Raw genomic sequence first — 23,726 nt, forward strand, 5'->3', positions numbered from 1 at the left:
TGATGTGGCTACCTGATTCTCCCCTGTGTAATGAACCTTTGACCACATTACGGTTAACTGTTACTTTAATATCTCAGATCAGTTACCAACCACACTATGACTCTTAGACTTAATGTAGGGTCATGGGCTGAAATCGGATCTCAAATCAGTAATTAGCCTGATCACACACTGACTGTAATTGGCCCATGTGATAATGTGGCCGTGTCACTTTCCTACCTCCACACATAAAGGTCACCAGCGACTGTATGCTTGGAGTTTAGTTCTCCAACTCTTGCAGAAAGAGGGTGAGTGAGTGGCCGCAACCTCCACAATCACTCTCCCTGCATATCTCTCTGATACTCTGGCCTGTGGGTCATTTTAATCATGCACTAACGTTTAATTTCCTCTGTACACCTATGATGGGACGTGTACCAAACAGGTAAGGGCACAACACCAACTTTTGCTGTGAATACAAAACACAGGTTTGATGTAACTTTAAGGGTTATTTTCACTATTTGAACGTTTCTAGTGTTACATGTATTGTTTATGCTTAACAGTGCTCCATGTGCACAGCAAAAAATTGTTTTCCTGAACATTATTTTTCTCGTTTTCCAGTAAAAAAAAAAAATTTCTTAATGCACCTTAAGATACAGTTACCTAAGAAAAAACGGTGTGAGATAATGACTATTTCAGAGAATATATCTTAAAAAAAAATGTTTCTTCAAATTTTACAATTTTATTTTATTTATTTTTTATTAGATTTTTTAATGTTTGTTTTAGCATAAACCTAACAAAATTTTGTAAGGTTTATGCTTAACTCAAGAAAAAACTATTTGCAAATGGGATATGAAAAATAAACAAGATAAATTCACTGAAAAGAAGTTATATTGTCAACAAATTTTCTTCATTTATTGAAGGATGTTTAGATATTTTTACTCAAAAATACAGATTAAGAAAACATTTCTTTCCTGTGGGAATTTCTAGAAATGTGTATTCTGTCCATATTCACTATAGACATATATATATAAGTAATGACTTTAGTAATGAATTAATGATTTTCTAAAGAAGGTGATTGGATGTCCACATATGTCAAAATAATTGCACTGTAGTTGTCAATAATAAATTTGAACTATAGTAACAAATTTCTTCGAATAACACAACTGTTCACATTTAAGTTATGTTGATATTATCTGCAAACATAATTTCAACTCCTTTGTATGATACGTCAGATTTCTTTGCTTCCATTGAACCATAAACTAGTGTGGTCTGTACCAACTGAAGTGCATGCTGTCTATTTTGTATATCAGTAGGGATATACAAAATACTGAAGAAATGGTATTATTATTATTATTTAAAAATATTTGAAAACTTTTCAGTCAAATTGTTACCATGATCATTTTTATGCATTTCTAGCAGCTTTGGATGTGTGTTTTTTTTTAAGCCTCTGAAATTAGATCTACATCCATGGGGCACCAGATTAGTTGTGCATTGGCTTAGCTTTATTCAGTTACCCCTAATCAATTCTCATTGCGATTGTGAATTATTTATGAGTGGTTTTGGAATTCGCCCATCTCTCTACTTTACTTTAATATTACAGTCTTACTGCTTCCTGGATTCTCCCACCCTTGAATGTGACTTGCAAAACCATCACAGCTAATTGGAGAGCATGATATCTCTACTACATCACCCACTCTCCCTCGTTCTCGCTCTATCTGTTCTCTTCTTTCTATACTTGGAAGCCAACCAAATTACAGCTATCGCTTGCCTGCATTGGTAGACTCAATTTGCCTTCACGCTACCCCTGGTGACAAACTTAATTGCCATTGCGTATTGTCTTTCCGTAGTCTTTCTCTCCATCACGGTCCTCTTTGTTCATCCATCTCCTTTTCCTGGGTGTGACGTGTCAGAGTTCTACCTTCTGGTCTGAGGCCTGCTTGAATTACAAATGCATTTAAAACAAGTGATTGGCTGGACCACAGCCCTCCGTAAAGGGTAAAGCTTGATCCAGAGCCAGGCTAAACCCATAGTCATTCAACTCCTGTTAAACTATTTATAGAGGCTTTGGTGCCAGGGGGAGGTTGCAAATTTGCAAAACACTCTGTTGTAGTGAAGGTGGACCACGTTTGCTTGAAGAACAGAGACATGGAGCTAAATATTGTCAGAAGCAGACCATAGATAGTATTGTCAAAGTGTTTTGAGGTTAGCAATGGGTAGGGGGTAACCAATGGCCTCGGAGAGGTAAAGAGGAAAGAATGAGTAGCCAATGTGACGATAAGAGTATACATTTGTTTACACTACAAAAACTCATTTTCTAATTTTCCAATAAAAATATCAAATCTTTTAAACAAAAACATTACTTGAGAAGCAGAATGGCATAAGAAATTAAGTCTTGTTTTCAGAGAACATCTAACAAAAATGTGTGGTTTATGCTTAAAACAAGAAAAAAGTGTAACGTAGACCAAAAAGGAAACTATGGCATGGTTCCAAAACCTCGTTAGCTACCTAGGCATCATAGGCCTGTGTGAGTTGCTGCCTATGTAGAGCTGTCCAGATTGCCCATTTGTGAGGTTCCATTTCTGTAAAACAAACCCTAAATGTCTGTAAAAATGACTATTTAAACAGCTTTACAGCTCAAATAATACATGAGTTTTAGCAGAATAATTAATGTATGTGCTTTTATAAAATGATAAGCTTCACATTTCTGCCTTTAAACCCTCCAGAAATTGGCCCCATTCACTTCCATTGTAAGTGCCTCACTGTAACCTCTTTTTTTGTTTTTTTAAGGAGAGACAATTCGAAAAATTAATTTTTGTGGTAATCAACATTATGCCACAAATTCTGCCGATTGAGCTTAACTTGTATTGAACCCAGAATATTCCTTTAAGTTTAACATTTAATAATTTCAGTTAATTCATAAAAGATTCAATCACTACGTAATTGAGGCCATTTGAGGGCAGCAAATATTTAATAACCTTGCCTGTATGATGTTACTGCTTCAATTTGATAAGGATATTCCTTTTTAATCAGGGCTCATGTGACTTTATGAACCATGAAATTCTACACGTATTCCTGGATCCAATTCTGAGGACTATTCAAGACACTGAAGATTTCCATTCAAGAAACACTGAACTTGTGATTTGCTGGACCAAAGTGATCTCCACGGTACACTGTCCCAATTCTATGAATGCTGACTCAGTTACAAAGAAGCAACCACTGACTGTGTAGACAACATCACAGTTGATACAGACTCGAAGTGAACAGAACTGGTTGTTTATTGACTTTTTGCATGGCAACACACTTCACAGATGGATCAGCCATTACCACGAGTGCCCCAACTTGAGGTTGATGTGGATTTGGGCTTTGCCCTCTTCTTCCTGTTTCTTCTCTGCATCTTCTTGTTTATAACTGTTGTACGCTGTGCTCAAACAGTTGTGGATCCGTATGGTGCCATCTCAACCTCCACCTATCAGGAGGAGCAGATAAACAACTGAAATCTGCACTGGCCAATCCAACACAGTGGACAAAAAATGGATTTGTCGAAAACTGCGACTAGGTTCGGAATGGAATACAAGTGTACGGTTTACTGCATATATACTATAAACTGAAAATATGTTTATATATTTTTAAAATATATGTGAAACAGTGTACATTTATAGAACGATCAACATTAGCGTATTACATTTGTCACATGAGATCATTTCATGCATGTTAAATTCCACAAACGCCATCCAGTTATTTTGGTAAAATTGGTCATATTTAATCTGCTTTAGTGTAAAAACACATTAAGTCTTTACAGTTCTAAAATGTAATGGGTCACACTGGAAATGGAAGATGAAGTCAAACACATTGCATTGTGAAATACATGCAGTGTACTGCACATTTTGGCAAATGTAGGTGGTTATCTGGGTATTCCTGCAGAAAATTCACATACTGTACTATGCTCTGTATACATAATATGCACTGCAGAAATAGTAAGAGTAGTATGAAAATATGCCAAAGATAGCCCATGGGTATTTGAGAGCCAGTCATGGAAATCAGAGGACATCACTGAATAATTTTTGACATGAAATGAGGACTGCATATATACCACAATGGATAAAAGATGTGCAATGAAATACAAAAAGAAAAAAAGAGCATTATACAGTGTCCAAATGTTTGACCAAGCTGGAAATAGAAGGCAACTTAAGATTTGATGCAAAGTTTGATACAATACCACCATTTTTTGTCATGTCTTCCTTTTTTTTTACATTTAGGTTCTAAGCAGAAGCTTTCTTACCAAAGGGACTAAAAATACAGTGCACAAATGATGTTACTGCAAGCTAAAAAGTCGATACCTTGCGCTACCAGCTAGTTTTGAAGTGTAAATAAACATAAGGAAGCAGTGGGACTTCTTAGTAACATCAGATGGAGATTATGCTAAGCTCTTCTATTCTTTGCAACATCCGACTGGCACTTTGAGCTATTTGTACGTGACTGAACACGTAATCAAGAACATTCACTACTTGAGCACTTTTTAGCATTTGTGCTAAAACTCTGGGCTCAGCCAGGATTCGAATCTGGTATCTCTTGCACCCTAATCGAGAATCGTACACCTAGACCAATGAGCCAGTTTGCATGCTAAATGCACATGTGTGATGTACCAATGTTCCCTTCCATTATGTCAGTTCAATGTTTTACTGCAGAATGGTATTTGAAACGGCAATTTGCAACATTTGCAGAATTTTACAGGCTGTTTAAACATCAGTAAAACGTTTCCCACTTCATCCTAAACTGTTAACAGGAGGTGATAGAAACGTGTTATTACGATTCAGATCATTGTTAATGGAGAAATCTGAAAGATAGAAACGTTAACCTAAATCAAACTGTATTTAAACGGTGAACTGTTGTATTAAAACTATAAAACTTATTCTAAACGTCTAACAAGCTCTTTTCTTAACACCTTAACCTATGTTTAAATGGGGGGAATTATCCCTTTAAATAATGGCATTATTGAATTATTAATAATGGAAAAACCCTGGTTTTTTTGTGCTCAAATAAGAAAATAGAGGAAAAGCATACTGAACAAAAATGAATGTAGACAATTTGTAATTTTTTTTTTTTTTAATTATAGTCAGTAGATTTTTATTTTATTGGCAATACACACTTATCAATTTTTCTAGATTTTTTTTGCATAAAAGCCATTTGACTCCAGCCAGGGATTTGCTCTAACACAATGCAATACTCTTATCTGAAGAAACACACCTGGACCAATTATTCAATGCAATGTGTTAGATGATTACAGCAGATTAATAGGCAATTATTTTTAAACCAGCCAGCCAACCAACATTTTCTCCCGCATGTCCTCTTTTACATTTTGTGAACCCTGGGCATGCAGCCAACAGGATACTATCAGCAAGATCTCATCATTCTGTTGTAGGCAAATTTGCCCTTGATCCCCTATAATAAACTGCCTATAGTGGAATGCTTATCTGGAGCTGCAGTCAGTGAACCATGGTGGTCCTACAACACAGTGCTTCCCAGCTGCCAGCATCTTAAGCATGTGGGTGAGCACATCTGCAGACACTTGTCTCTCATGATTAGGGTGAATTGAGCACTCTTGGTTCTGTACTGATGTTATGTGAAGGTGCAAAAAACTGTACCTGGCCAATGGATGCCTTGTGTACAAGAAGACCCTCTGGGCCCGTTTCACCAGCTGCACATTCCTTAGCATTTGAACACAACATTTTTCATTTTGTTTAAAATTATTTTCATATTGAGGGAAAAAAAAAAAGTGGAACACTGTTAATGCTATAACTTTGAATGCTGTGAACTGAAATTACATGGAATGAAGTTAATATATGAACAATATACCATTCATTTTATCAAGATATGATGCATGTAGCTACTCCTATTTCTAAGAATATAATACCACATTACCACCCCGCCCCCACCCCCACCACACCCTCCCTTCTAATTTAATATAATCATGCTATAACCACCAGTTTTTTGCATAGCTGAAATTTACAATAGACAAGGGCATCACTTTGTTTTAAAACGTGGTAGGGACAGTTTGACAAACTTATGAACATTAACTAGGTTACGTGCAGATAATGTCATAATCTTTTACTGTTTTGAGAAATAGTAATTTTTGATGAGCAATTCAAGCGCTACAATAAATATTTCACATAATTAATTTGATAATTTGATCCATTTACCTAACACTTGTTAGTCAGTGAAAGTTTTCACCTCTAGTACAAGGAGTTCCGAGTTCCAATCCACCCTAATATAATTTTTTATTTTGATAAACAAAGATTGCATCTGTACAGTGGATGTATATCATGAGAGGGGACACATCTACTTGCATTTTGCTTTGTGATTTAAAGCAAACTGAACCGTTGGATTAGCCACGCCCCCTCTTTCCTAAACTCTGCACTCCAAAGATCCCAAATCTCTCAGGGAGTAGTACATTTTTTTTTTGCATACCATTCCATGAAAAAAAAAAAAAAAAGACTTACAGCAACTTTAACTGGAAAGCAGCAGAGTGAGAAGAGTGCACATCTGGATGCACGAGAGAACATCACTGACCACTGTCAACGCCACTGATAACAGCAGCAACAAGCACTCATTATATAACATTCTAAAAGAACAAAGTCCAGTGCTGGATCACCACTTATAATACACACAAACGAAATGGAAACCCCTGCTCAAGAACTGGAGATGTTTCTTCTGCATTAAAATACTTTTTTAAAAGCCATCCCACCTGTAAATTACACCTTTGATAATACATATATAGAACACAATCCTTACAAAAAGAACTGTGAAATTATGGTACAGTGATGGTATCAGATCATAATACCATGGTAAGTTCCAGAATGATTACCATTAGGGTTGCCAACTTTCTACCAGCCAAATACAGGACATTCCAGCTCATTTTTTTTTTACAGTGGGGCTCCGGTGTGAGACGCTGTGCAATGATCAACCTATAAAGCTTCTTTACATAGAAAAACAATTGAAAAACAGCATAGACACACTCAAAACCACGTTCGGTGTGAAAGGCCCCAAACACGCATAAAATGAAAACGGATTTAATACAACGACCAGGAGGAACTAAATGTTTATCAATCTTCACTTTTAATAAACACTACGTTTTACCAATTGAATAAAGCTGGAATCAATGGAGAAAGACAATATTTTTCTGTTAAGAATAGACAGTATATGAATAATGGGTTAAAAATAGAATATAGCCTATCACTGAAAATTTGATTTGGCCTTCCAGGGCCACTGTCTCAGTACAAGTCTTAGTACTGTTTTAAGTAACCATGCATTGTAATGGATTTTAATGGGAGACAAACGCTTAACATGAAATATTGCATTTCTACTTCAAATAGTATTTATCACAAGGGAAATGTAATAAAATCACATTAATCGTTTTAACTAAACCTGCACTGTACTCTAGTTTTGTACATAAAGTGCTGCTGTTTTTATTTAGCTTAGTTTTTCTTCCAGAATGAGCACTGACATCAATGCAATGTAATGAATTACAGGTGTTTTTGGAATCACAAAGGTGAGAAACAAAATCATGCACTCAAATGCTATATGTTTGACTGAAAACATGCGCTGATTGTTATCGATCGTCCATGTAGCCCAGTGTTTAACAGTCGATATTTCACACAACTCATGCGAAAGGTGTCTGTGTTTCATGTCCATTTCTGTCTATATGAGAAACATTCTCAGTAGTTTGGATGCGAGACGCTAAACTACGGGACAAACGGCATCCTGTATGGATTTCATATGGAATGCAATTTTGTTCCCTCAAATACGGGACGATTCTGTATTCTACGGGACAGTTGGCAACCCTAATTACCACATTAATGTACAATGATTTTTGCATTGTACTTCAAAGAATACGTGGTATTTCCATTGTAGTAGCATGGTGTTTGTTGTTATATCTTTGTAAGCGACATTAATACTACAACACTTTTGAGCAATTAATGAAAAATAAGAATATTAGGAGAAATAGCCATCTTTGAGTATACCAGCATGTCAATGTTTTGGGTATTCCTGTGAGGCTGTGACAAAGATTGTGACCAAGTCTAAAATCTATTTCTATGGCATGGCCTCAGTTTTGAACTTGGTATATTAATAATATCCCCTGTACGTTTCTAGGCTCCAAATAAAAGCTTTAAAATACCTTTGACTTGTTTTGACTCTACTAACATGTCCGCACTCTTTGTCCAATGACGCACTTCCGTCTCATGTCCGCTCCCCGCTAATGATATTCGTCTGCTTCCGCCTGCAACTTCCTTTCTGGCAGCGGCTTAATCTTCGCCAACATGCCAGTGAGTACTAGAGAGCGAAAATACATTAATATACACCACTTAAAAGACATTATTACCTTAATGTCGAAGTGCGTTCACGAACATATCCATATAATTCACCTTCATGGGTGCGTTATGACATTTACGATTCAAAAAACGTTCAAATGTGCGTCTATTCTTGAATGGTTCGGCAGCATGCATTCGCGCCCCGTGTGAAGATGGCGGCGCGCATATAACAAAATATGGTGGTTTATCTATGAAATGACGCATGTTTATGATCGAAGTGTTTAAATAGACTGACAGGATTAAATCCCTACTTTGAAACCGCCAGACTTTGTGGCTTATGGATTTATGACTGTAAACGGTTCCATAAAGCTGTAGAGTTGCCACAAGAGAACTTGAATTGATAAAGATTAAAAGATTGGTATCAAACTGTTCATATCTAGACAGTATGTTGGGCATCATAGACGTTTAAGCGCTTGTGATGCCCTAAAATGATGTACATTTAGGTAACACTACTTTTTGAGACTTACTGATCTGTAATGTTGCTCGTTACGTTATCATTGTTGGCAATTATTTAATATCTAATGTGTTATTATGTAAACAGCTCGCAAAAGACTTGCTGCACCCAACCCCCGAAGAGGAGAGGAGGACGCACAAGAAGAAGCGTCTCGTACAGTGTCCTAATTCTTATTTCATGGATGTCAAATGTCCAGGTGTGTGTCCTTGTGATCATCACATATTTTAGATGTAAAGTTATTCTTGTAAATGTCTTTGATTTTGTACCATAACCAAAAACATTGAAGGAAGTGGTAGATTATTATGGGGATTTCAATTTTAGATATTTGGATACATGCCTTGATTGTATAATATAACTCTGTCTCTTTGTGTTTCAGGATGCTATAAGATCACAACTGTGTTCAGCCACGCACAGACAGTAGTGCTTTGTGTTGGTTGCTCAACTGTGCTCTGTCAGCCCACTGGAGGCAAAGCTCGACTTACAGAAGGTTAGTGTTTGTTTACTTGGGCTTGGAGAAAAAAAAAATGCAATTCATTCAGTATCCATTTTTTTTTTTTTTTTTTTTTACTTCCTGAAACTTCACTAATGTTTTTTACCAATAAAATTGGCACAAACATTTTGAGGAGGTACATGCTCGAATCGACAGCACATCCTAGCACAGAAACTGATTGTGTGGAGCAGTGCACGCTTACTCATTACGCGCATAATGAACAAGGGAGCGGATTTTCTGTATGAAGAATGGAGACTTCACCCGCAAGTGGTGAGCCAGGTGTGGGAGAGGTACGGGCAAGCTGCCTACTGGGTCTCTTTGCATCCCCTAAAAACGTTCACGCACTGTCATCTGAACCAGTCTCAAAAGCGAAACCACGCAACCACTCGAGAGAGAGAGACTGAACGGCAGCCTGAAAAAATAGCTTTGACATTTTAAACTTCAGCAAATTAAACTTCAGCATTCAGTTTGTTTTGTATCTGTATGTACACTCACTGAGCACTTTAAGGAGCATTGTGGTCCTAATAATGGTCCCAACGTGGTCTTCTGCTGTTGTAGCCCATCCGCCTCATGGTTCGACATGTTGTGCATTCTGAGATGTTATTTTGCTCAGTAGAATTGTACAGAGTGTTTATCTGAGTTACTGTAGCCTTTCTGTCAGCTCGAACCAGTCTGGCCATTCTCTGTTGACCTCTCACATCAACAAAGCTTTTCCGTCCGCAGAACTGCTGCTTACTGGATTGTTTTATGTTTTTGTACCATTCTGAGCAAACTCTAGAGGCTGTTGTGCATGAAAATCCCAGAAGATCAGCAGTTACAAAAATACTCAAACCAGCCCGTCTGGCACCAACAATCATGCCACGGTCGAAATCACGGAGATCACAATTTTTCCCCATTCTGATGGTTGATGTGAACATTAACTGAAGCTCGTGACCCATATCGGCATGATTTTATGCATTGCACTGCTGCCACACGATAGGCTGATTAGATAATCGCATGAAAAAATAGGTGTATAACTGTTAGTGTTTATAATAAAGTGCTCAGTGAGTGTGTAGTGTCTTATAATGAATTGGCAATGAACACTTTTATCTTAATCCAATTAGTCCACTGGAAAACAGCAGACGATTTTGCCCAACTTTTTAATTGCAGCATGCCCACTGGTTTTGTACTTGTATCGTAGATTTATACCTGTAAAAGTGTCAAAATAACAAAACAAAAAAAATTGAACATATAAATATGTTTATATTAAAATGTATTGCAAGTTATTTGAGACAAAGTATAGAGTAAATATATTTAGGATTATATTTAAATGTTTTTTAATGTACCATGATTAATCACAATTTAATCACAGAAAACTGTGCATTTATTTAGTTTTATTGATAACATTTTATCTATTCACAGCCCTAGTGTCTACTTAATCCCAGAAAAGTTTTGAAGCAAAAAACAAAGTAATTGTCTTTGCAAGCGGAGTTTATAATTCAAAAAGTTGTTTGGTGGGTCATCTGTTTAAATTCTACTGATCAAATGGTGTAATGATGGGAATTGTTTTGAGGTTATCATTATTATATAGTTAATGCAAGTTAGCATTGTTTTTTTTAATTAATGTTATTTGGTTGCAAGTAATAATAGTAAAAAATTAAGGTTATCCATTTTAAATGCATATTATTTTAACTGTGAATTTATAAATAAAATTTAGACTGACTGCAAGAAAAACAGACTTTATTGTGCGCTATGATAAAGTGAGGTGTCATGCGTTTGAGTAAGGATGTTGAGTTTCCTCAATATATTGCAATTTAGTGGAACCATTTGAATGGAAATGAGCAACTTGGCTTACAGCCATGGCCAAAAGTATTGGCAGTGACATAAATTTTGTGTTTTGCAAAGTTTGCTGCTTCAGTTGTTGTGGTGTTGATTCACATTGTTTCTAGATTATTGTGCAGACACAGTAACTGTTGACACACTTACATGAAACTGGTGTTGAGCGGGTAGAATTCAATGAAGCTGTCAGCTGAGGACATGTGAGGTGTCTTTCTCAAACTAGAGACTCTGATATACTTATCCTCTTGGTTAGTTGTACATCTGGCCTTCCACATCTCTTTCTGTCCTTGTTAGAGCCAGTTGTCCTTTGTCTCTGAAGACTGTAGTGTACACCTTTGTATGAAATCTTCAGTTTTTTTGTAATTTCAAGCATTGTATAGCCTTCATTCCTCAAAACAATGATTGACTGATGAGTTTCTAGAGAAAGCTGTTTCTTTTTTTGCCATTTCTGATCTAATATTGACCTTAGACATTCCAGTCTATTGCATACTGTGGCAACTCAAAAACAAACACAAAGACAATGTAAAGCTTCATTTAACGAACCAAACAGCTTTCAGCTGTGTTTGATATAATGGCAAGTAATTTTCTAGTACCAAATTAGCAATTTAGCATGATTACTCAAGGATAAAGTGTTGGAGTGATGGCTGCTGAAATTGGGGCCTGTCTAGATTTGATCAAAAATGACTTTTTTCAAAAAGTGATGGTGCTGTTTTTTTACATCAGTATTGTCCTGACTCTACTTTGTGATAAGTTGAATGCCACTTTGGTGAATTAAAGAACCGATTTCTTATAGAAACAGCAAAATCTGTACATTATTCCAAACTTTTGGCCCCCAGTGTACAGTGCATCCGGAAAGTATTCACAGCGCTTCACTTTTTCCACATTTTGTTATGTTACAGCCTTATTCCAAAATGGATTAATTTCATTATTTTCCTCAAAATTCTACAAACTATACCCCATAATGACAATGTGAAAGAAGTTTGTTTGAAATCTTTGCAAATGTATTAAAAATAAAAAATGAAAAAAAATCACATGTACATAAGTATTCACAGCCTTTGCCATGACACTCAAAATTGAGCTCAGGTGCATCCTGTTTCCACTGATCATCCTTGAGATGTTTCTACAACTTGATTGGAGTCCACCTGTGGTAAATTCAGTTGATTGGACATGATTTGGAAAGGCACACACCTGTCTATATAAGGTCCCACAGTTAACAGTGCATGTCAGAGCACAAACCAAGCCATGAAGTCCAAGGAATTGTCTGTAGACCTCCGAGACAGAACTGTATCGAGGCACAGATCTAGGGAAGGGTACAGAAAAATTTCTGCAGCATTGAAGGTCCCGATGAGCACAGTGGCCTCCATCATCTGTAAATGGAAGAAGTTTGGAACCACCAGGACTCTTCCTAGAGCTTGCTGAGCGATCGGGGGAGAAGGGCCTTAGTCAGGGAGGTGACCAAGAACCCGATGGTCACACTGACAGAGCTCCAGCGTTTCTCTGTAGAGAGAGAAGAACCTTCCAGAAGAACAACCATCTCTGCAGCACTCCACCAATCAGGCCTGTATGGTAGAGTGGCCAGACGGAAGCCACTCCTCAGTAAAAGGCACATGACAGCCCGCCTGGAGTTTGTCAAAAGGCACCTGAAGGACTCTCAGACCATGAGAAACAAAGATTGAACTCTTTGGCCTGAATGGCAAGCGTCATGTCTGGAGGAAACCAGGCACAGCTCATCACCTGGCCAATACCATCCCTACAGTGAAGCATGGTGGTGGCAGCATCATGCTGTGGGGATGTTTTTCAGCGGCAGGAACTGGGACACTAGTCAAGATCGAGGGAAAGATGAATACAGCAATGTACAGAGACATCCTTGATGAAAACCGGCTCCAGAGCGCTCTGGACCGCAGACTGGGGCGAAGGTTCATCTTCCAACAGGTCAACGACCCTAAGCACACAGCCAAGATAACAAAGGAGTGGCTACGGGACAACTCTGTGAATGTCCATGAGTGGCCCAGCCAGAGCCCAGACTTGAACCCGATTGAACATCTCTAGAGAGATCTGAAAATGGCTGTGCACCGACGCTCCCCATCCAACCTGATGGAGCTTGAGAGGTCCTGCAAAGAAGAATGGGAGAAACTGCCCAAAAATAGGTGTGCCAAGCTTGTAGCATCATACTCAAAAAGACTTGAGGCTGTAATTGGTGCCAAAGGTGCTTCAACAAAGTATTGAGCAAAGGCTGTGAATACTTATGTACATGTGATTGTTTTTTTTTAATTTATTTATTTTTTATAAATTTGCAAAGATTTCAAACAAACTTCTTTCACGTTGTCATTATGGGGTATTGTTTGTAGAATTTTTAGGAAAATAATGAATTTAATCCATTTTGGAATAAGGCTGTAACATAAAATGTGGAAAAAGTGAAGTGCTGTGAATACTTTCCGGATGCACTGTAAATATAATATAAACAAATTGCCACAGGTCAGCTATTCAGTGTCTCTGGTAGTGCTCTCTAATCTCTCCTGATACCCTGCTTATCTTGGAAAGTTTTGTCAGCTGTTAATTGATTTTCAGCTACATTCAGAGTGGATGAATGGGTCATGGTAGTGCTGCAGAGTAGAACATCATTCAAAGATTATATTTATTTAATATAAATTAGTTCTCATGGTCCTTTTGTGATCTTGTGCCAGAAGAACTGAAATTCAAAAGCATAAAGCAAAGAACTGCATTGTATGTTAAGAAACCCCAAAAGTACTACATAGAAATGACTTGAACAAGCTTCTTTCCAAATATTTTGAGGGCATTTAATAAGGTGTGTAAGGTCAAATAAGGTCAATTTCCTTAAAGTGTGCGCTCATGAGACACAACATGCAGTGAAAAGATCTCTGTGCTAAAGTTCTTCGCCACTACACAATTCAGTCACTGGTGAGTGATTTGGTCGCATATGTTGGTGATTTACTCGCAATGTAGAGTGTGTTGTTAATGAGTTTAGCTGTGGTTTTTGAGAATGACCTGTTATTGTTCTCATCTCTCCAGGGTGTTCCTTCAGGAGGAAGCAGCATTAAGATATCTTCTGCATGCTTCCGCAGAGAGAGAGAAATAGCGAGATGGACTGGCCTGAGTGACCGCAACCTGATTATTTCACAGAAGTGATGAGGGAATTGAACCAAACACCCCCATGGAACACCTGCCAACATGAATGTGCCTTTTTCTCTCTCTGTCTCAGTCTCAATAAAATGTTTGGGTTAAAATGATGTTGTGGCACGTCATTTGTTCAGACTGTCTTGTCATTCACATAGTTGGTTTAAAGGTGATGTGTAATTTCTGTGCCACCAAACTGATAAATTATAATGATGCAAAATCATAAAAGATTGATATGGGATGAGGCTACACATTTAAAGGTTAATAGCTTCATATTCTAAAATGATAAAAAATTACCATAAAATTACCTGTCTGAAGTATGTAGTTGTTAAAGTGGTATGTTTTATAACTGAATTGAAGAGACTAATACTGAGGTTCTGTAGCATTTAACAGGTTAAATACTTTTTAAAGAGTTTAAAGAATGCAGAGAGATTTTTATATGGCTTTCCAAACAGTTATTTTACAGAAGTTCTTCTAGTGCTTATAGAATGACAAATAGCATTCATTATCAAGGCAAAGGTACAGACAGAGTGGGTTGAACCCAATAACCCACTGAGTGTGAAATGGAAAGTGTTTGAAAAGTATCAGTGTATGGCAGTTTTATTAGCAATACCCAAGGGAAGAACCACAAAACCAAGATGTACACCAAATGATACACACTCCAGATTAAATAACCAGCTCTTTGGAAAAATGCATCTGAAAGAGCTGTCAATAATTCCCTATTAGACACAGGAATGTGTCTGCAAACTACTCAAGCTCAACTGCAACATTTTAAATCTCACAATGCAGCACATTGACAACAGCTTTTGTCTGCAGGAATCACTGGTGGAGTGTCAACTGCATTCCAGTGTATAGTCTGGGAGCATTAGTTGATTACTTTTTCCTGCTGCATTGCTGTTTTTGGTTCCTGAATAATATTACACAGAAATCAGTTAGATTTAGTTTCAACATTCTAGGCAAGAGTAGACCAATGGGCTAAATGATCTGTGTCCCCTAACCAAATCGACTGATCAAATCCACCAAATTATGTTGTATGGGAATGAAACTACAGGGCCAAGGGATGATTTCATTTTTAATCTCAAGAATTACTTAAAATTTCTGTAAATGCAATAGTCAGACTATCAAAATCTGAGTGAATGCAATTGGTCAGAAACACTTCTAAAATAATAAATAAAAATAAACAAAAGCCTTTTACAGTCCCAAATCTAATCTTCCACTGTTTCTCAAAAAGCAATCTGCAGTCTCAAAAGTGTTTTCATAAGTTGACAAATTTTCCTAAAACAATTCATAAAAATGTGCACATCTGCACAAAAACACATTTTCCTTGCGGTGTGCCTTTAACCTGGTTGTACCCTATTACTGAAAAATGCTGCGCTCCTACCATCCTCCAAAATGCAGTTCCTGAAATGACCACATAGTGTCAGAAGCTCTAAAACTAGTCTTCGTGTGCTCTGTATGTTTTAAACATGTGGCTGAGAGCAAGCCTGTTTATTTACCCCATATGAATTGGCACGTAAATCGTCCAGCACCGTTTATGCTACAGACATTCATACTTAAATTTATGCAGCTTGTTGAGGATTGCAATTACTTTTCTAAAACAAATCCCTTAGACTTTTGATGGAGGTAGCCATAAGTCATATCTAGGGACCAGAATATCATAGAGGCTTGATGGTGGGCTCTTTTGAACTGGGCCAGTAACCTTTGCAAAAACTGAGGGTTCATGGCAAATTTGCCACCGATCATTCTTACATGTAAACGAGCTATGCGGCAAACTTGTGGCAAATTGACCATTGATGCCAAAGATTTGCTGCAGGTTTACCACTACCGGCAAAGAGCCTCAAATTTGCGGCGAATCACAAGTTCATTTGCATGTGAAAATAATGAGTGTCAAATTTCAACAAATTTGTGGCAAGTTTGTGACTAGTTTACCTGAACTCTAGATTTTTTGTAAGGGAAGCAACCATCAAGAATGGCCTAGCATACCTGTCGCAACGCCATGGAAACATCGACAACAACTTTGCATCCTGGTGGTGAGTTTTACACAGGAAAGCACCACTCACATTTTCTACAGTAAATGTAAATTTTGTAAATGTTTTATTATACTGTATATTGAATTGTGTACTTTTACTTCTTTCTCTTATCCTATCTTGATATCCAGAATCTGAGACTTGATTTCCTTGAAAAATTGTAAAAACTTTGACAGTGCTTTCAAAATGCTTGTTTGTTTCAGCATTCGGTTCAGTTCGACACAGCAACTTTGACTCAAGGGCATGAGTTTGGGAAGGGACTGTTTTGTCTGACTAATTGTGAGACTCCTGACAATTCCCTGGTTGGCCACTAGGGGGAGCAATGCATTTTTGAACTCTCTCCACTCTGTTTGATTAATGATCTAGTTCACCTGTGCCTAGTTTTGACATCTGTATTTAAACCCAGTCTTTTCTGTTGTTATTTGCTCAGTCTTCTCTTGAAGTAAGTCACCCTCAGTTCTTTCCCTGTGTTATATGCCTGTACGTTCTTATACTTTTGCAATTTTTTTTACTTCAGGAACTTTGGAATTTTTCCCTTATTTTGGTGCCTCTCCATGTGGATTATATGCCTTTGTGAAGTTTTGGAATTGCCTTTTCCTCTAAGACTGATTTGTGCCTTTGTATCTCCTGTTGGATTACCTTTTGTGTTCAGTAAAGAGAGCCTTTTTGAACAACACACTGTCTTCAGCCTTGTGTCTGCATTTGGGTCCAAGAACAAAAGTGTCTCCAGTAGCTCAGGGGGTAGGACTGCAATTCTTCCATGTTAGAGACATGGGTTGAGCCCCAACCTGGGCCCCAATTAAAACAGCAAGACTGAGCCAAAGCATGGACCCAGCAGACCCAGATATACTTGCAACACCTCATGGCAGCAGTGACCAGTCAACTGGCATGAACAAGTCTTGGCTAGACAAGAAGCTGTGGTTGGGAGACATGAGCAACTGCTTGTCCAGATTCTTCATACTCAGCAGAGTCTTACCAGCCAATCTTCTCACTCTGCTCTGGTGCTGTCTCAATCCCCACTGACCACTCCTGCCTCACCTTCAGCTGGTCCTGAGCCTCGTCCTCCAGCTCCTCAATGCTATGATGGCAAGGCTGGAGAGTGCCAGGGATTTCTTACTCGGTGCTCCTTGACATTTGAGCTGCAGCCTACCACTTTCCCCTTAGGCAGATCTAAGATTGCTTACCTCATCACACTGTTGACTGGGAAGGCCTTATCCTGGGCCACAGCAATCTGGCAGCAGCAAACACCCCCATGTCCTAGCTGCTTGCATAGGAAATGCAAAAGGTGTTCAATCACCCAGTCTGTGGAGATGAAGTGGCTAAGCGACTCTTATGACTCCACCAAGAGAACCTCAGTGTCGCTGAGTATGCCATAACCTTCCGTATTTTAGCTGCAGAGAGCAAGTGGAACATGGAAGTCCTGACAGCAGCCTTTCAGCATGGCCTCTCTGACACTATCAAGCATGAACTAGTCTCCAGAGAGGCTGTGGCAGATCTAGAGACTAACTGATCTGTCTATATGGATAGATAACCGACTTAGGGAGAGAAGGAGGGAACGTCATTCCACCCCTTACCCATCAACTGAAGTTTGGGTTCCACTGAGTTCAGCACCTACTGATCTTTCCTCAGTTTTCTCTTCTGCTCTGGAGGAGCCCATGCAGATGGGGCATACCCGTCTCAGTCAGAACGTGACCGAAGTATAAGGGAGAGGTGCTGTCTCTATTGTGGGGAAGCTGCACACTTCAGATCTTCCTGCCTAGCGCTGATGGGAAAAGACAAGGCCCGTCCAGGGAAGGGAGGACTGTGACGGGTCAAACAACATCTCCCGAGCTTGGGGCAACTGGAATCCTCCTCAACATATCACTTTCTTGGGGAATGGATGAACAACCTTTGAAGGCTTTCGTGGACTCCGGGGCTGCTGAAAACTTCTTGGATGCTAACCTAGCCTCCCGACTCAAGATCCCTTTGGCCATCATTGACCCTCCTGTGAATGTCACTGCTCTTGATGAATGTCCCCTTAGTTTGGGTAAGATCCATCATCTCACTGCTCCGTTATGTCTGTGTGTGGGGGAACACCAGGAGATGCTTCAGTTTCATGTTATTCCCTCTCCAGAATTCCCCATGGTCCTACCTTTCTACCTTTTGAGTTGCTTCAGGGTGCGACCATTTTCACCAAGTTAGACCTGCGAAATGCTTACAACCTTGTCCGTATTCGTGAAGGTGATGAATGGAAAACCGCATTTAACACCCCTTGTGGTCATTTTGAATACTTGGTTATGCCTTTTGGTTTAGTTAATGCCCCCGCTGTGTTTCAGGCTTTCATTAATGATGTCCTCAGAGATTTGCTTAATCATTTTGTTTTTGTTTACTTAGATGATATACTTATCTTCTCCAAGAGCCTCCACGAACATGTGCAACATGTCAGACAAGTCTTACATCGCCTCCTGAAGAACCACATGTTTAAGTTGAAGTGCGAGTTCCACCGGCCCACAGTCTCATTTTAGGTTTATAGGTGGGGAATAGAGACTTTTGTCAGGAGGGCTCAAAGAACAGAGGCAGAACACTGGAGTTTCTGAAGAGACAATTTTGGTGGCCCACCATGGAGGAGGATGTCCGTTCATTTGTTGCGGCCTGCCCCACTTGCGCTCGAAGCAAGACACCTAGGATGCGTCCTCAAGGATTGTTGCTCCCACTTCCCATTCCATCCCGACCTTGGTCTCACATCTCAGTTGATTTTATCACGGGACTTCCCCCATCTGAAGGTAACACTGTAATTTTTGTTATTGTTGACAGATTTTCTAAGGCTTACCATTTTATACCTTTTAATCAAGCTGCCCTCTGCCCAAGAAACAGCTAAGCTCCTGTTGCAATATGTTGTCTGACTACATGGCATCTCTCAGGACATTGTGTCAGACCATGGACCACAATTTACTTCTCAGTTCTGCAAGGCTTTCTGCAGACTTCTGGGTGCATCTCTTAGCCTCTCTTCGGGGTTTCACCCTCAGTCCAATGGGCAGACTGAGAGGATGAATCAAGAGCTGGAGACCACATTGAAATGCCTTGTTTCATCCAATCCCATGTTATGGAGTAAAGAACTGTTTTGGGTGGAATATGCTCACAACACCTTAAAGAGCTTCTCAACAGGTATGTCACCATTTGAAGTTCAGTTTGGTTACAAACTTCCTGTTTCCAGAGCAAGAGTCTGAGTTTCGGTGTACCTGCAGCAGAGTCAATGGTTCGTCGCTGCCATCGCATATGGAGGAAAGCAAGGTCAGCCCTACTACGAGCCTCACACCATCAACAACAACAGGCCAACCAACGACGCAGATGAGCGCCGCTGTTTCGCCCAGGGACAGAGGGTTTGGCTATCCACATGAGATCTTCCATTGCGGGTGGAATCCCACAAACTGGCCCCTCGCTACATTGGCCCTTTCAAAGTCCTGCAGAGAGTTAATCCAGTGGCATACAGGCTACAACTTCCTCCAACCATGAGGGTCCACCCAACCTTCCATGTGTCACAACTCAAGAGGGTTGTCACCAGCCCCCTGCTGCCAGCATCCAAGCCCCCCCCCCCAAGCTCCCCGTATTGTTGGGGGCCAAACTGTGTTTACGGTCCATCGTCTGTTAGACTCTCGCCAGGTTCGTGGAGGGCTACAATACCTAGTGGATTGGGAGGGGTATGGACCAGAGGAACGGTCCTGGGTTCCAGCCCGGGACATCCTGGACCCTGAACTAATCCAAGAGTTTCACCATCGCCACCCTGACTGTCCCAAGGGGAACGTCAAGAGATCTTCATAGAAGTGGGGGTCCTGTGAGACTCCTGACAATTCCCTGGTTGGCCACTAGGGGGAGCAATTAACTTTTGAACTCTCTCCACTCTGTTTGATTAATGATCTAGTTCACCTGTGCCTAGTTTTGTCATCTGTATTTAAACCTAGTCTTTTCAGTTGTTATTTGCTCCATCTTCTCTTGTAGTCAGCCTCAGTTCTTTCCCTGTGCTATATGCCTGTATGTTCTTATACTTTTGAGATTTTGACTTCAGGAACTTTGGAATTTTCCCCTTATTTTGGTGCCTCTCTATGTGGATTATATACCTTTTTTTGTGACATTTTGGAATTGCCTTTTCCCCTAAGACTGATTTGTGCCTTGTTTGTATCTCCTGTTGGATTACCTCTTGTGTTCAGTAAAGAGAGCCTTTTTGAACAACACACTGTCCAAAACAAAAGTGTCTCCAGTAGCTCAGGGGGTAAGACTGCAGTCCTTTCATGCTAGAGACCTGGGTTTGATCCCCAATTTGGGCATCCATTATAACACTAATGGAAGGCAAGGGCTGTTCAGAGAACCTGTTTGAAAACAATGAGTAGTTTTGCAATTCCATTTGGTGACGCTATTTGCGCAGAAATTACATAGGTTTAAGAAGCAACTTGCTTTGTGTTCCCACTACTATTTCTGTCTGGCTACGAACATATTCGAAAAGACTGATTAGACTGAATGCTAAAAAAGCTAGACACAACAAATAAAACCGAACGCAGGAGTCATGAGACGCGTGTTTTTTTTTTTTTTAAAGGTGCTGTAAGCGATGTTAGCCATTCTAGAACTTCCACAAGACTTAAGGCCTGTTCACACCCGTTTTTTTTTTTTCAGTGTTCATTCTGAATGAGCCTTTGAACGGTAACAATCCCAGATGAAATGACATCGATTATCCGATTGATTCAATGTCAGTCACACCATTTAAAACTAACTTAAATTCAATCTAATTCGTTTGCTTACCTGATGTTGAAACGATGTTGATTTCAATTGGGTGAAACGACGTCATAAAATCAACACAGTTTCAATGTAGAATCGATCTAATTGGTTTGCTTTTCTTACATTGAAACTGTCGATTTCAGGTGGGTTAAACAATGTTATACAGTCAGCTTATTTTCTACTTTGCTTTTTAAAATCTCAAACGCTTGAATAAATCAAGATATGTTGTAATTTATTAAACACACAGCACATTCAGTAATTTATTGTTTTATTTATAAAATAAAAATACATGTACAAACACATGTAAATACACATTTAAAACACATAAAATATAGAAAAATGCCTTCACACTGGTATATTCACAAATGGATGTAAAATAATAAGCACATTAAAGGCTAATTTAACTAGTCTTAGTTAAAGTTATAGATAGCTAGCTCACCCCACAAAATGAAATTGTCATTATATTTACACACCCTCATGAAACTTTATGACTTTTGTATTCGTGAGATATGAGGCAGAACATTAGGGACTGACATTCTTAGTCACCATTCACTTTCATTGCATCTTTTTTATAACATTTTTATATAAAAGTGAATGAGATGAATTATTTCAATATTGTCTTTTGTGGAACACAATAGACATACACATGGAGCATCTTAGGAGAATGGGGAGGGATTTTTTCTCTTGAAATATTTTGTGATCCCTCACAATAAATTTTACGTTCTCTCACAAAATATTAACCATGGTTTTACTACAGTAATCATATTTTAACTATAGTATTTGTAGTGAAACCATAAATACAGGAAAATGAAAACTATGAAGATAAAAATCATAATTTTGTGGTTCCTCTCGTTTTACTACAAATACCACAGTTCAGCTAAGGTTACTGTAGTAAAACCCTGGTTAACCATTAAAATTAAACATTGCTTTATTCTTTAACCATGGTACTTTTCGTAACTGTAAAAAAAAACAAAAAAACATGGTACATGCTACAGTCTACAATATTACTGTAGTAAAACCATGATAAATGTATTGCATGAAAGCACAAAACATAATGTGATGGAATGCAAAACAATTTCAGAAAGGGGCTCCATAGTAAGCATAGGATTGTGAGTAAATGACAGGATTTGTTTAACTATCCCTCACACAGTAGTGGTGAACGTTATATTTATATAACGCTTTACTGACACTACACACAAAGTGCTTTACACCGTGAACTGGGAACTCTCCTCAACAACCACCAGTGTGCAGCATCCACCTGGATGATGCAACGACAGCCATAGTGCGCCAGTACTCTCACCACACACCAGCTATTGGTGGAGAGGATAGAGTAGAGTAATAGAGCCAATTAGTGGATGAGGATTATTAGGAGGCCATGATTGAGGAGGCCCAATGGGGGGAATTTAGCCAGGACACTGGGGTTATACCCCTACTTTACGAGAAGTGCCCTGGGATTTTTAATGACCACAGTGAGTCAGGACCTCGGTTTAACGTCTTATCCGAAGGACGGTGCCTTTTTACAGTATAGTGTGCCCCGTCACTATACTGGGGCATTAGGACCCACACAGACCGCAGGGTAAGCACCCACTGCTGGACTCCCTAATACCTCTCCAGTAGGCACATTATAAGAATTGATACCCTTTAAATTAGAGGACAGAAAAAAACTAATGGATAAAATATTTTCCTTAGCAATTCAAGGAATAGTTCACCCAAAAATGATAATTCTCAAATAACTTACTCGCCCTTATGTCATCTCAAACTTGTATGACTTACTTTCTTCTGCGGATTCAAATGGAGATATTTTAAAGGCAGCATTAAGGTAATCCATGCAACTCTAGAGGTTTATACCAATTCGAATTTCAAAATTGTCTATTTATTGCTCTAGTCACGTAGTCCTGGGGGGATCTCAGAGTGTAAGCCCAGTCCCCTACCCGAGCCCCTCCGTTATGGGCAGCACGCCAAATCTGTTTACCTTAATGTGCTCCAGGACTATAACAAACATTTACGGTCAACAGCACCATTTGCAATCATGCAAATATCCTTCAATGACAAAAGGTGGAAAATTACTAATAGCCTACAAATTAAGAACTAAAGACAATTATAAATGTAAAGATAATAATAATCAAAATAAATAAGCCTAGTAAATTCCCTTGTGTTCCTCAAGTAATGTTGCCACGTGTGTTCTTATCGAATTTATGTTTGTATTGCGTTTTGGTAATACAGTTAATGCTGCCTAAAGAAAATAAAATGGAACTCAATTTTAGGTTCAAGGTGAACTTGTCTTGTATTATTTATGATTTAATCACTTTTATCTTTGTTTCTTTAATACAAAGATATATATTACTGAACCTGCAGAGTTGCATTCACAATGCATGCTAAACGCATGGAAATAAAGTCAACTAAATTCACAGCACCTCGTGAGATGATCGGAGATCGTTTGCAGCATTCTCATATTTAAAAAAACAAAACAAAAATTTTAATCAAAAGAACCATCATTTCATCCAAATGTAGCCAAGCAGATTCTATATTTTAAAGACATTAAATAAAAATCTACTTAAAAATAATTCGTTTTTCATTAAATAAACACAAGGAAGTATTAAATCCCATCATTTTAATTGATATGCACTTTATATTTACAATGATACATATTAGCTTAATAAAAAGCATTATTTACCTTCAAATGTTTTTACTAATACATTTTTGTGAATAAACAA

General features: G+C 38.6%; 1 protein-coding gene and 1 long non-coding RNA gene across 2 annotated transcripts; one reads left to right on the forward strand and one right to left on the reverse strand.

Moving 5' to 3' along the window:
• Positions 1-3,243: 3,243 nt before the first annotated feature.
• LOC127425657 (uncharacterized) lies at positions 3,244-6,554 on the reverse strand. Its single transcript, XR_007894646.1, has 3 exons — positions 6,474-6,554; positions 5,619-5,681; positions 3,244-3,442 (listed from the first exon to the last, which is right to left on the reverse strand). It is a non-coding gene; the product is annotated as an uncharacterized LOC127425657 (long non-coding RNA).
• Positions 6,555-8,257: 1,703 nt separating this feature from the next.
• LOC127425651 (40S ribosomal protein S27-like) lies at positions 8,258-14,352 on the forward strand. The gene is made up of 4 exons (XM_051671849.1): positions 8,258-8,297; positions 8,884-8,992; positions 9,173-9,283; positions 14,135-14,352. Exons 1-4 carry the CDS (start codon positions 8,292-8,294, stop codon positions 14,161-14,163), a joined length of 255 nt encoding a protein of 84 aa, XP_051527809.1. The 5' UTR covers positions 8,258-8,291; the 3' UTR covers positions 14,164-14,352.
• Positions 14,353-23,726: the final 9,374 nt, after the last annotated feature.

The sequence above is a fragment of the Myxocyprinus asiaticus genome, chromosome 34, assembly GCF_019703515.2.
Source record: "Myxocyprinus asiaticus isolate MX2 ecotype Aquarium Trade chromosome 34, UBuf_Myxa_2, whole genome shotgun sequence".
Classification (NCBI taxonomy): domain Eukaryota; kingdom Metazoa; phylum Chordata; class Actinopteri; order Cypriniformes; family Catostomidae; genus Myxocyprinus; species Myxocyprinus asiaticus.

What these genes read in the sequence shown, in the direction of transcription:
- LOC127425651 (XM_051671849.1), top strand. An exon ending in CATGGATGTCAAATGTCCAG is followed by an intron (nt 8,993 to 9,172) that starts GTGTGTGTCCTT and finishes TTTGTGTTTCAG; the next exon opens with GATGCTATAAGATCACAACT. An exon ending in CAAAGCTCGACTTACAGAAG is followed by an intron (nt 9,284 to 14,134) that starts GTTAGTGTTTGT and finishes TCATCTCTCCAG; the next exon opens with GGTGTTCCTTCAGGAGGAAG.